The 12,447-nt window shown below is 53.5% G+C and overlaps 1 protein-coding gene across 3 annotated transcripts; it reads left to right on the top strand.

The window, feature by feature from the left end:
* Positions 1–1,785: 1,785 nt before the first annotated feature.
* LTO1 (LTO1 maturation factor of ABCE1) lies at positions 1,786–10,313 on the top strand. Of its 3 annotated transcripts, none has more exons than XM_081278734.1 (7): positions 1,786–1,937; positions 2,615–2,714; positions 5,223–5,521; positions 5,957–6,062; positions 6,993–7,063; positions 9,761–9,875; positions 10,163–10,313. In XM_081278734.1, the coding sequence occupies exons 3-7, from the start codon at positions 5,472–5,474 to the stop codon at positions 10,229–10,231; spliced, it is 411 nt and encodes a 136-aa protein (XP_081134860.1). In that variant the 5' UTR covers positions 1,786–1,937; positions 2,615–2,714; positions 5,223–5,471; the 3' UTR covers positions 10,232–10,313. The 3 variants fall into 3 exon arrangements, with proteins under 3 accessions (XP_081134860.1, XP_081134859.1, XP_081134858.1); XM_081278733.1 differs by having other exon boundaries at positions 1,790–1,937; positions 5,370–5,521; positions 9,758–9,875; XM_081278732.1 differs by having other exon boundaries at positions 1,790–1,937; positions 9,758–9,875.
* Positions 10,314–12,447: the final 2,134 nt, after the last annotated feature.

Raw genomic sequence — 12,447 nt, 5'->3', positions numbered from 1 at the left:
AACTCAGTGAAACCCTGTCTCTAAATAAAACATAAAAAGGGCTGAGGACACGGCTCAGTGGTTAAGTGCCCCTGAGTTCAATCCCCCATACCAAAAAAAAAAAAAAAGAGAGAATTTAAAGTGGCTTCCCCCTTGAAGAAAGGTCTGCGTGCTTCATGCAAAAGTAACAGACAAATAAAGAGCAGGGGCAGAAACAGGTAAGGGAAAAACAGACCCCTGCCCAGGCCACCTCCCACACAGGCTGCTGTGGCTCAGGACCCCTCCTTGAAGGTTGCTTCTCTACATCTGTGAACACCTGTGGGCGTGCCCCCGGTCCCTCTGGAAGCAGATCACGAGTGGAGTGGATGCATTTAGTTCAGCGCTTGCTCCTCCGCCCTCCTCCAGGGTGCTGCTGCTGCAGTCCCGCCTCTGGGTCAGCTGACTCAGTCTTGCAAGCCTCTGCTGTTTTGCTCCAGAGCTCGGCTTCTAACAAGTCAGTACCTGTTCCTGGACCCTTTTCAAGATTGAACTTTGGATGGATTTGGTTTTTCACTTCAGGTATGTTGACCTGGTTTGTCTCTTGAATTTTTTCCCTTTAAAAAAAAATGTGTTTTATCTTAGTGTGGTGGGTTTCTGGGAATCCATTACGCCATCCCCTTTATACCTTTGGTTAAAAAACTAAATATTTTATGATGGTATTCCTTTTCTGCGGTGCCGGGGATTGAACCCAGCACCTCGTGCATACCAGGCAAAATGCTCTGCCACTGAGCCACAGCCCAGCCTGCTGCCAGGCAGACACAGAATCAGTGCAACTTCCAGGGAAATGAAAACCAGCCTAGAAAAGTCCATGCTCTCAGAAGCTCTCCAGAGTTTTCACTGCACCAATACTAGGTCATTGATACCACAAATCTATCACATTCTCAGGTGAAAATCCAGCTTGTAAGATACACACAAGCAAACATTGCGTGTGTTTTCTCAAAAACTGTCAAAGCAAGGGAGGTGTTCTGATTTTTCCTGCCTACTTTTAATGTGATCAGTTGCTAAACAAACATCAAATTCGGAATCATTTAAGACTTCTGAAACCAATACTATTGGCACTTTTAGTCTTTTTCCAACGTCAGGGCCGTTTTTAAGGTGTGGTTCTTATTTGAAAGCAAAGCAGTTTTTAAACATAACAGTGAAATGCCCAAGATAACACCATCAGGCTGGGCACAGTGGCACACGCTGATGTGAAGGCAGTCTGGGTTTGAACTTGTGATCCTCCTGCCTCAGCCTCCCAAGCCACTTGGGATGACAGGTGTGGGATGACAAGTGTGGGCCACAGGCTTGTTCTTTTTAATTTCAGCTAATAAAGTCCATGCTAAAAAAATGTATTTTAAATATGCAGTAATAACAGAACCGTCCCCTCCCTTGGGCGTTGTTTGAAATATCATGTCAGTGGGCAGGGGAGGGCACAAAGATGTACACGTATTAAGATTCTGGGAAGGGTCAAGAGTAAAGATGTGACACCAATCAGCCGGTGGCCAGAGTGGCCGGGTGGAGGGTGGATTTCCTAGCTTGCTTCCCCCTTGGATTACTAGTGAGGCCTGCTGCTCCATTTTGGCTCCCTGTGGCTCTTCCCTGTGAAATGTGAGTACACTGGTCCCTTCTGTTAGAATGTGACGTCCTCTCTCCTATTAGAAAGCAGGTGTGTCTTCCCCCTGTCAGTCAGCTATTTATAAGCCAGAATTACTGTTCCTTTGCGACACAGCTTTTGTTTCTTCCGGCTTTCCCAGGGCCAAGTTTGCAGTTCCTATGTTGAGGAGGGCTCCTTTTCCTGCTGCCGTTTCACCCGTGTGACACTTTGGACCTGAAGGTGCATCTCCTATTCACCCGCGCCCCCTGGATTTCTTAGTGTTTCTTTCTCTTGCAGTTGGACTCTGATTCATCTGGAATGACTTTGAGGAATGCTATCAGATGTGAGTGGAACTTGACTTTTCCCATGTGGCCGATATTATTTCCATTATCGTTATGGATTGGAACTCTCTCCCCAATCGATTCGGGATGCTCTTTTTACACGTGAGAAGGTTTCACATCTCCATGTTTTCGCTCTCTGGGCCATTCTGGGGGAATTCCTTCGTTTGTCTCTTCTTGAACCAACATACTGAGACTTTAGCTCTTCATGTCTGATACAGCAAGTTCTGTTATCATCTCCCCCCCACCCCCGGCCCCCGCTTTTTTAAGCCTCAGTTATTGTGAACAATTTATTCAGGCAGACAAAATTCAGAATTCGGACACACTTTTCCCAGATCATATGCAGTTCTGCTTGGTACTGATTTGCTCAGTGTCCCCACACAAGTTTGTGGTGTATCTCGAGTTTTCTTCATATAGCTCCTGCCTGAATTGTTAGAAATATTATTTCTAAGAAACTTATTGTAAGTACTGCAAAGCATCCCCCTCACCAGGCCTGCATAGACCACTGTTGATTATGATTGGGATAACAGAAGGCAGGGGATTCTGTTTGTTTTGCTACTTTTTGTATATATTGCTACTTTTGAAACCCTATTAAAATTCTGAGAAGGTGTTACAGGAGGGCTTTGGGTTTTCCAGATGGGTCACTTGCAAAAAATGATGCCTCTGCCTCCTACACTTCCAGGTGGCCTTCTGCATTGCCCAGGTGTGGCACAGGAACTCCCGGGGGCGGCTCTGGGATAAGGCATTCTTGATTTGAGGGACAAGCTTCTGGTGTTCCAGAGGTAGGTTCTCTTGTCGCTGCTCATCTGAAATATTTTTTAAAATGTTGTTCAGAAAATGCCAGAACTAAAACCAACTCCTGTTCTTTCTTTTTTAAAGAAAAGAGTGGATGCCTCGGCTGCAGGGCGGCCTGGGCAGGGTGGGTGCTCTTGTGGGCAAACCCTTCTGTACAACTTGATTCTTGACGTTGCATGACTTACTCTGGTTTTGCTTAAAACACCAACAGCAAGAGCCAGTGCTCGGGGTTGGGGATTTAGCTCAGTGGCAGAGCGCTTGCCTAGCATGCGTAAGGCCCTGGGTTCGGTCCTCAGCCCTGTAAAAAACAATTACTAAAAAAGTATAAAAAAAAAAAAAAAGGATTAAAAAGACCAAAAAAAAACAAGGTAACAGCACACACACAACCTTTTCTTCCTCATCTCCAGATCACTCTTGCATTTTGGGAGGGGCAACGTTTATGACATCCTTTTTTGGGCACCACAGCACCCATCACCCCTGGCCCGGGCTCTAGCCGGTTTTGCTTAAAACATCAACAGCAAGAGCCAGTGCTCGGGGTTGGGGATTTAGCTCAGTGGCAGAGCGCTTGCCTAGCATGCGTAAGTACTAAAAAAGTATAAAAAAAAAAAAGGATTAAAAAGACCAAAAAAAAACCCAAGGTAACAGCACACACACAACCTTTTCTTCCTCATCTCCAGATCACTCTTGCATTTCTCGAGGGGCAACGTTTATGACATCCTTTTTTTTGGGCACCGCAGCACCCATCACCCCTGGCAGCACCCATCACCCCTGGCGGGGGCTCTAGCAGGTTTTGCTTAAAACACCAACAGCAAGAGCCAGTGCTCGGGGTTGGGGATTTAGCTCAGTGGCAGAGCGCTTGCCTAGCATGCGTAAGGCCCTGGGTTCGGTCCTCAGCCCTGTAAAAAACAATTACTAAAAAAGTATAAAAAAAAAAAAAAGGATTAAAAAGACCAAAAAAAAACAAGGTAACAGCACACACACAACCTTTTCTTCCTCATCTCCAGATCACTCTTGCATTTTGGGAGGGGCAACGTTTATGACATCCTTTTTTGGGCACCGCAGCACCCATCACCCCTGGCAGCACCCATCACCCCTGGCGGGGGCTCTAGCAGGTTTTGCTTAAAACACCAACAGCAAGAGCCAGTGCTCGGGGTTGGGGATTTAGCTCAGTGGCAGAGCGCTTGCCTAGCATGCGTAAGGCCCTGGGTTCGGTCCTCAGCCCTGTAAAAAACAATTACTAAAAAAGTATAAAAAAAAAAAAAAAGGATTAAAAAGACCAAAAAAAAACAAGGTAACAGCACACACACAACCTTTTCTTCCTCATCTCCAGATCACTCTTGCATTTTGGGAGGGGCAACGTTTATGACATCCTTTTTTGGGCACCGCAGCACCCATCACCCCTGGCAGCACCCATCACCCCTGGCGGGGGCTCTAGCGAGTTTTGCTTAAAACACCAACAGCAAGAGCCAGTGCTCGGGGTTGGGGATTTAGCTCAGTGGCAGAGCGCTTGCCTAGCATGCGTAAGGCCCTGGGTTCGGTCCTCAGCCCTGTAAAAAACAATTACTAAAAAAGTATAAAAAAAAAAAAAAGGATTAAAAAGACCAAAAAAAAACAAGGTAACAGCACACACACAACCTTTTCTTCCTCATCTCCAGATCACTCTTGCATTTTGGGAGGGGCAACGTTTATGACATCCTTTTTTTTTGGGCACCGCAGCACCCATCACCCCTGGCCCGGGCTCTAGCCGGTTTTGCTTAAAACATCAACAGCAAGAGCCAGTGCTCGGGGTTGGGGATTTAGCTCAGTGGCAGAGCGCTTGCCTAGCATGCGTAAGTACTAAAAAAGTATATATAAAAAAAAGGATTAAAAAGACCAAAAAAAACCCAAGGTAACAGCACACACACAACCTTTTCTTCCTCATCTCCAGATCACTCTTGCATTTTGGGAGGGGCAACGTTTATGACATCCTTTTTTTGGGGCACCGCAGCACCCATCACCCCTGGCAGCACCCATCCATCACCCCTGGCGGGGGCTCTAGCAGGTTTTGCTTAAAACACCAACAGCAAGAGCCAGTGCTCGGGGTTGGGGATTTAGCTCAGTGGCAGAGCGCTTGCCTAGCATGCGTAAGGCCCTGGGTTCGGTCCTCAGCCCTGTAAAAAACAATTACTAAAAAAGTATAAAAAAAAAAAAAAAGGATTAAAAAGACCAAAAAAAAACAAGGTAACAGCACACACACAACCTTTTCTTCCTCATCTCCAGATCACTCTTGCATTTCGCGAGGGGCAACGTTTCTGACATCCTTTTTTGGGCACCGCAGCACCCATCACCCCTGGCCCGGGCTCTAGCCGGTGGCACCTGCCAGCCTCGCCCGCGACCCGAGCCTCCGGGCCCGGGCAGCCTGGGGAGTCGGTTTTGAGACAACTCCTCGGGTGTCTCTCCGAGCCACACTGGCCAACTCGGTCCCATCTACTCATTTTTTTTTTAAAACAGTGCAGACGTGTCCGGTTTCCCCCACGTGCGGCCAAGTGGACGCTTCCGGCGGGAACGGACTGGCCCACTGCGGAGCAACGGGGCGGGGGGGCCGAGGGGGACGCGTGCGTCCTGAACCCTTTTGGGCCTTCTCGCGTGCCGTCCCTACCCAGCCTGCTCCGCGCGGCCGTCCCCGGAAGTGGGCTCGGCGTCCTCGGAAGTGGTGTGTTGCTGCCAGAGCCTCGCGGCGCCGTGAGCCAGGAGCGCCAGTGGCGATGGCCGGGAGGCAGGACATGTTCGACGCCATCGTGATGGCGGATGAAAGGTGAGGGGCACGGCCGGGACCGCGGACGGTGGCCGCCCGCGCCCGAGTGGGCAGCGCTGTCGCGCGAGGGGACCCGGCCGAGCGCCTCGCCGGCCGCCGGCTCCCGGAAGGAGCTGCTGAGCGGCTCCCGAGCGCCGGTCCCGGCGGCGCTGCAGCCGGGGACGGGAAACCGTGGAACCGGCGGCGAGGGCGGCGGGAGGCTCCGGCCTTGCTGCGGGCCGTCCCTCTCGGGCGGTCCTCACCCGCGTCCGCCGTGACCGAGGGGTAGCTTCGCGGGAGAGGGCTGCGGCCGCGGCGGGAACCGGCGGTTGGCCTGAGCTTCGGGCCTCTGCTGCTCGAGCCTGCTCGGCCTGGGCGGGCTGTGGGTGGCACCGAGAGGGAGGGTCTCCCGAAGCACCTCCCTGGGTTTACTCGCTGCCTCGCCTCCTCCATCAGATTCCACGGGGAAGGCTATCAGGAAGGCTACGAAGACGGCAGCAGTTTGGGTCGGATTGAAGGAAGACAGCATGGCGCGCTGCGTGGAGCCAAAATTGGGTCTGAGGTCAGTGGGAGCCTCCGCTCACATGGACGCTTTTCCAGTTTGTAATGTACTCGGATGCTCCGTGTGTTGAGTGGGATACCAAGCTCTGAAGGCCCAAGCCTTGTGTGGGCCTTTCCAGGCCGCCCAGGTCCCTGCGGGAAGTGTTCTTGGGACCCATGGCCGGAGCACGTTGCTGTCTGGAGACCATTAAGTTATGTGGCTGGAGGATGAGAAGCCGTTGGTTGCCTCCACTTGCGTTGGAGGCAGGACGCTGTCTTCAGCCACCTGGGTCCTCTCCCAGAGACCCAGCGCCTGTGTTTGTATTGAGATGCTACAGAACCGCGTTCTTACCTATAAGAGGTTGGCCCTCTTACAGGTAACTGGCCCTGAGTGCAGAGCCTGAGGCAAGGCAGTGAGGACAGCATTCCCTGCGTACCTCTTGCTGAGGTCAGGATGTCCCTCAGCAGCAGTGGGGTCTCCTGAGACTCTGCCCAGATGTCATCCCCCGCTTCATTCTCATCTGAAGGCTTGGCTAGGGCTGGAGGATCCACCCTGAAGGTGGCACACTCACATGACAGTGGGCATGGACCTCTCCACAAAACCCCTCAGGTCCTCCTAGCACTGAAGGGCAAGTGGTCCAAGAAGGCAACACAGGAGTCCCCGTCCCTCTATCCTCAGAATCACACCCTCTCTTTGCCTCCATGTTCTGTGATTGTACAGGCCTCCCTGTGGTCAGGGGAACTGCTCAGGGTGTGAACGCAGGGGAGGAATGAGGGCTGGCTGCCCCACTGATTAGCTGCCTAGTTGCCACTGCCCATGCTCCGTGGGTCCTTCCAAAACACTAGCAGAAGCACAGCTGCCTCCACCCCTCCTGGTGTCTAGGAATCTGGTAATTAGGTTCCGTGTAGCCAGCTCTTGTTAATTTTACTCTCCAACGTCTTTAAAATACAGATTGGGTGCTATCAAGGCTTTGCTTTTGCGTGGAAGCATCTCCTACACAGTGACGCCAGCGAGAGAGACAGGTGAGCTCTGAGCGTCCTTTCCTTTTTTCCAGGAGGGGTGCTTAGTTCACTAACAGTGACCTTGGGCATTAGTTTTCCATTTTCTCATCTGTTAAGTGGAGAAAATAATAATGTCAAACTTAAATGCTGTTAGATTTAAAGGAAATAATAAAGACAAAATGTTGGCACATTGTAGTCATTTGGTGAACACTGGTAGTTTTCAATTCCCTAAAAAGTTCCTTTCCCAGCCTTTCCCCTGGAATCACCAGTGCACCAAGTGCTTGTGGACACCAAGACGGTAAAGTGGTGTTAAAATGTGTACTTCTCACTCCTGAGCTTCTGATGGAACAGATCACTGTCGTCTCAGTGTGACTAGGGCTCAGAAGTGCCCACTCCACGGTCCCCGGTTTAGTATGACCTGCCCAGGTGCGTTTGGCTGTGGTAAACTCATTTCTGACACCAGGAGGTGCTGTTGTCATTATCTGAATGGGTTCAGCCTCGCTGCGTCTGCCTGCCCGAGCCCCTTGTGAGCCTGTCTGGCCTGTCCTCCCCCTCAGGTTGGAAACAGCCCTCCAGTGAAAGAAAGGCACGAGGCTCTCAGGAGTGAGAGAAAGCAGACTTAAGCTTGAACTCTGCATCTTCTGACACCTGGTGTCCTGGCCCTTGTAGGTGGCATCCCTGTTCATGCAGCTTGTCCTTTTATTTGAAATATCTTGAGTTTTTAGAGCCCAGGCCATACCCATATTCAGAAGTCACAACAAAGGTGCTGTGCCTGAGTGGTTCTGGGGTTGCCTGCGCCTGTGTCTGAGCAGGTGGTACTTGTGCAGACTGCTTCTCCCAGCCACAAGGCACCTGTGGCAGCTTGTGTTGCCACCAGGTGGCGCCGAGAGCTGTGCTTTCCACTCAGGGGCCAGGATGAGGAGAGGGAGGGCGCCAACTTGAGCTCCTTAGCCAGATCACTCTCCCCACTTCTTCTTCTTCTTCTTTTTTTTTTTAAAGAGAGAGTGAGAGAGGAGAGAGAGAGAGAGAGGGAGAATTTTTAATATTTATTTTGTAGTTCTCGGCGGACACAACATCTTTGTTGGTATGTGGTGCTGAGGATCGAACCCGGGCCGCACGCATGCCAGGCGAGCGCGCTACCGCTTGAGCCACATCCCCAGCCCTCTCCCCACTTCTAAAGTCTGGCTTTCCTAACTCCTCAGAGCAGCCCACCCAGTCTGTCCAAAAGAAGACAACCTGCTGCCGCTGATGCCAGGCTGGTGGGAACCCTGCCAGCCCCCACACGTGCAGCCTGGGGTCGCTGAACCCAGAGCTTTGTCTGCACAGGTGTTGGGTTTATAAGTCAGTGCAAAGGGCTGGGCATGCAGCTCAGTATGTAGAGCGTTTGCCCAACCTGCACAAGGCCCTGGGTTCCCTCCCCAGCAACACACACACATACACACACACACACACACACACACACACACAAAGAAGTCAGTGCAAATATTTTCTTCTCTTTCTGGTGCTGGGGATGGAACCCAGGGCCTTGTGCACACCAAGCAAGCGCTCTGCCACTGAGCTACGCCTGCAGCCCAGTATGTTTTTTAAAGTGAGAAAGGGCTGCTAGGTGACATTCTACTGCAAGGATGTGAAAGGGCAAAGAACTGCTGTCTGCATGGCCCCGTGAAGGAGCGGTAGCGCAGTGCCTGGGAGGCATGGAGAGGCGGCCCTCAGTCCCGGCATTGGCGCTTGGTCACTCCAAGATGCTGCTATTCCCTTCTTAGTAGCTGGCGACCCCTGCCACAGCGGTGCTGGCAGGACTGCCCACACCTGTAAATGTGTGCCTACCTGAGCTGCCCACCAGGTGTGTCTGCAGGTGCTCCCTGAGCAGGGAAGAGGTCAACCACCTGCAGAGGGGACATGGATGGGATTCTCCCACTCACCTTAGCACCTTCCTCCAGTCTCTGGGAAGCCAGGGCTTGACTGCCTTGCATTGGACTTTCATGGTTTGGCATTTTCCAGGTGAGGTGGTCCTTAGGCGCTGGCTTGCCCTCCGTGAGTGTGCTCACCTGCATCTCTGTGAATACCAGCTCTCGGCCAGCGCGTGGGACCTGGCTGCTCTGAATCGCCATTGCGTGTGTATCCGGCATGCTTCTGTCCTCTGGGACATATGGCCCCGAACAGGGTCATCCTAAGAGTCGCTGTCCCTTGGAAATCCCTGGGCCCCACCTGGATGTGCATTGAGTGATCTTTAAACTGCCGCAGGGGAGCCGTGGTCCCAGGGTCACTGGAATCGAGGACTGTGCACGTCCTCTGTCCTGCAGGTCACACAAATGAGCTAACACTTATAACCCATGAGCTGTTGTCACTCCCCCTTTTGCAGATAGGACAGCAAGGTTGAATGATGGGGGTGTCTAAGTGTCTTGGATCAGGGCCTCTCTTTTCTGCCGCATCCTGTCTCCTTCCCTGGAGAGGCGGCTGGGCGCAGGTGGCCTGCCCAGCTCTGGCAGGGACGCAGGCACATCAACAATTGGGACCCTGCTGTCAAGGCGCTGGGCGTGAGTGACAGCCACGTTGGTAGGTAAACCAGCGTGATTTGATGTAATGAGGAAATCCATTTTCTGCCCTGAGCCTGAGCCTTCTCAGCAGGCTTGCTTCTTCAGGTGACGGTGTGGCCACTGCACATGTTGGCCTTTTGTGTCCCAAGGATCTGAAGGTCTGCTTCTGTGCTTTCAGCAGGAAGATGAAGGTCTTGGAGTCACTGATGGGAATGATTGAGAAGTTCCCCTACGATGACCCTGCTTACGACAAGCTCCACGAAGACCTGGACAGGATCCGGGGGAAGTTTAGGCAGGTCTGTTCCCTGTGTGCCTGTCCTCGGTGAGCTGGCACAGGCCCTGGGGTTCACTCAGTGGTCTTGGGTCTCGTGCACCCCCATGTGTGTGTGTGAGTCATTGGAGAGGAGCATTGTCTCTGTGTCCCCATTCTAGACAGCTGAGGACAGTCTGGGGCCGGTGTAAGGACACACCTCAGGGTTTCTGGTGGGGACGAGAACAGCTATAGCCAAGGGAGGGCTTTGCTCTCGCTAGTGAGCAGAAATGCACGAGATTTTAAAATGCTGCCTTTCTTTTGTGTGTTCAGCTGTGTTCATTACTGAATGTTCAGCCTGACTTCAAGATGAGTGCAGAAGGTTCTGGACTTTCATTTTGAAGATGACAGACGGGAGCGGATAAAACTTCAAGGGACAGATGTCTGCATGTTAAGAATGTGATTAAAGACAAAACTGATGGGGTATTGGTTGTTCTGGAAGTGGGGGTCCCAGTTTGGCCTCCTGCCCCCTGAGGTTTTGTGCCTGGGTCACTGTGGTGCCCTGTCCCCTGTGCTGTGTGAGCGAGACTGCCCACCGCTGCTCTGGTGTGGGATGCTCCACTGGCCTCCAGCAGGGCAGGCCTGGCTGGTCCTGGACTGTCCCTGAGAAGGAGGGCCGAGGTGACTTGAGGCAGGTAATGGGAAGTGGGTGTTTCTCCTGAGAGCTCCATGCCGCAGCCCAGCAGGTAGGTGGAGGTGGCGGTACTCCCCTTTACCCGGGAGGAGACTGAGCCGCAGCAGCAGAGCAGGACTTGCACCCGCCAGTCACGCAGCCCGCAAGGTGCTGCCTCCTGGCACTGTGCGGGTGGCTCCTGAGCACCCGAGAACCCTGCCCTCCATTGCCACTGTGCTGGGCCCTACAGGCTCCAGTGCTCCACCAGGTTCAGTTTGCCTGGACACTCGGCTGGGAAGAGCGGCTGGCCGATCTTGAGGGGCCCAGGTGTGCCCTTCCCGCTGTCCCCAAGAGGGGGATGAACTGCACAGCATTGAGAAGTGGTTAAGCGGAAGTGTTCTGGATCAGACTCGCCACTGAGCTGCTCTCTACAGAGTGCTGTGCTCACCACGGTCTCCTGCCAGCGCTGGGCGTGGGTTGCTGGAATGGGTTCCTGCACCTGGGTGGGTGGGCACGTGGTGGCACGTGTTGACACATCCCCACTTGGTTGTCCCGAGCTCACCACAGACTGCCTGTCCCACTGCTGTTCTAGAGCGTCTGGCAGCAGTGAGGTGAGGGGACATGGTGAGATTTCATATCTGAGGGTGCTGCTGCCCTCTTGCTAGGGACAGAGACAGCAGGTCACGCTGGGAGCACCAGGTGCAGGCCCTGTCCTGCAGACTGCCCGCAGCCATCCAGGCCTCTAGAAGTCCTGCGGCACTCCGCCTCCTGTGTCTCCCTGATCTCTGAGGATCTCTGAGGACCAGCGGTGCTTCCTCTCGGGCACAGGGTCTGAGGGCCTCTGGCTGCTGCTTCACGGTGGGTTTCTCTGTTTTCTAACTTACCCGTTTAATAATGTATTATTTTTCTTATTGGAAAAATAAATAACACTTTAAAGCAAAATTCTCTCTGGGACTGTTTGTAACCACTCCAGCCACAGTGATCCCCCTCTGGAGGGTCAGGGTCTGCCTACAGAGGAGGCCTGTACCCGGGGCGGCCACCTCTCATCCATCCTGCTGCCCTGTCTGTCTGCCTGCCCATAGCCAGTGCAGTGCCCCTGGCATGCCCTCCCTCCCTCCCTCCCTCCTCAGCCCCTTGCCCCCCAAACCCCTGCTGCTGTCCCAGCAGCAGCCACCACTTCTGGAGCCACACCTGCTCACTGGTCATCTTCAAGATTCCTGGACACCGACCTTGACCTGTGCCCTCCTGGCCCTTCCTGGAGTACTGGGCCCCGTGTCGGGGATGCCTGGGTCTCCCAGCCAGACCTAGATTGCTGTGCAGACGGGGCCTCCGTAACTGCCGGGGGCCTCCAGGGCAGAGCCAGCGGGGGCTGCGTCTCGTCTCCTGGCTGTGGAGGTTGGCATCTGTGGGAAGGGTCACCTCGCTCCAGAGAAGGAAGCGCTGTCTCTGGGATGTGACCCCCGGGCCAGCACAGGCAGTGCAGCCAACTGCAGGTGACGAGGCCCTGGAAGGAGCCTGGGCCTTGGTGCCCAGAGGACTGTTGCAGGAATTGGCCTCTCGCTCAGAGCCACCCCTGTCCACTGGCCGAGGCTGTGGTGTTTCCGTTGCTTGCAGACAAGCATCCTGCCCGCTGCCTCCCATCCTGCCCAGCACCATCCTGTCAGGCTGGTCTCTGGGTGGTGATCTTTGTCCGTGAGGCCTTGGCTTGGACTTCATCCCTTCTGGTGGGTCTCCTAGGGCGTGGCTGCCCCTCCTTCCTGTTAGAGCTTCAGTGCGCTTTGTACCACAGCATACGTTTCTGTACCAGTCTCCTGGCTGCCATGACAGAGGCACAAGCCCGTGGCTTGCCTCCTGGAGGCTGGAGGGGCCCATGAGGGTGCCGCAGGGCTGGTCTTCTGGCAGCCTCTTCTAGTCTGCGGACAGTCATCTCCCTGTCCGCACATTG

Source organism: Spermophilus citellus (assembly GCF_964194105.1).
Source record: "Spermophilus citellus genome assembly, chromosome: 2".
Lineage (NCBI taxonomy): Eukaryota > Metazoa > Chordata > Mammalia > Rodentia > Sciuridae > Spermophilus > Spermophilus citellus.
This window is presented reverse-complemented; position numbering and strand designations above follow the sequence as displayed.

Coding starts and splice junctions, on each gene's coding strand:
- LTO1 (XM_081278733.1), top strand. CDS start 5,472: ATGGCCGGGAGGCAGGACATGTTCGACGCCATCGTGATGGCGGATGAA. Junction 5,522..5,956: donor ATCGTGATGGCGGATGAAAG/GTGAGGGGCACG, acceptor CTCCTCCATCAG/ATTCCACGGGGAAGGCTATC. Junction 7,064..9,757: donor GACGCCAGCGAGAGAGACAG/GTGAGCTCTGAG, acceptor CTGTGCTTTCAG/CAGGAAGATGAAGGTCTTGG.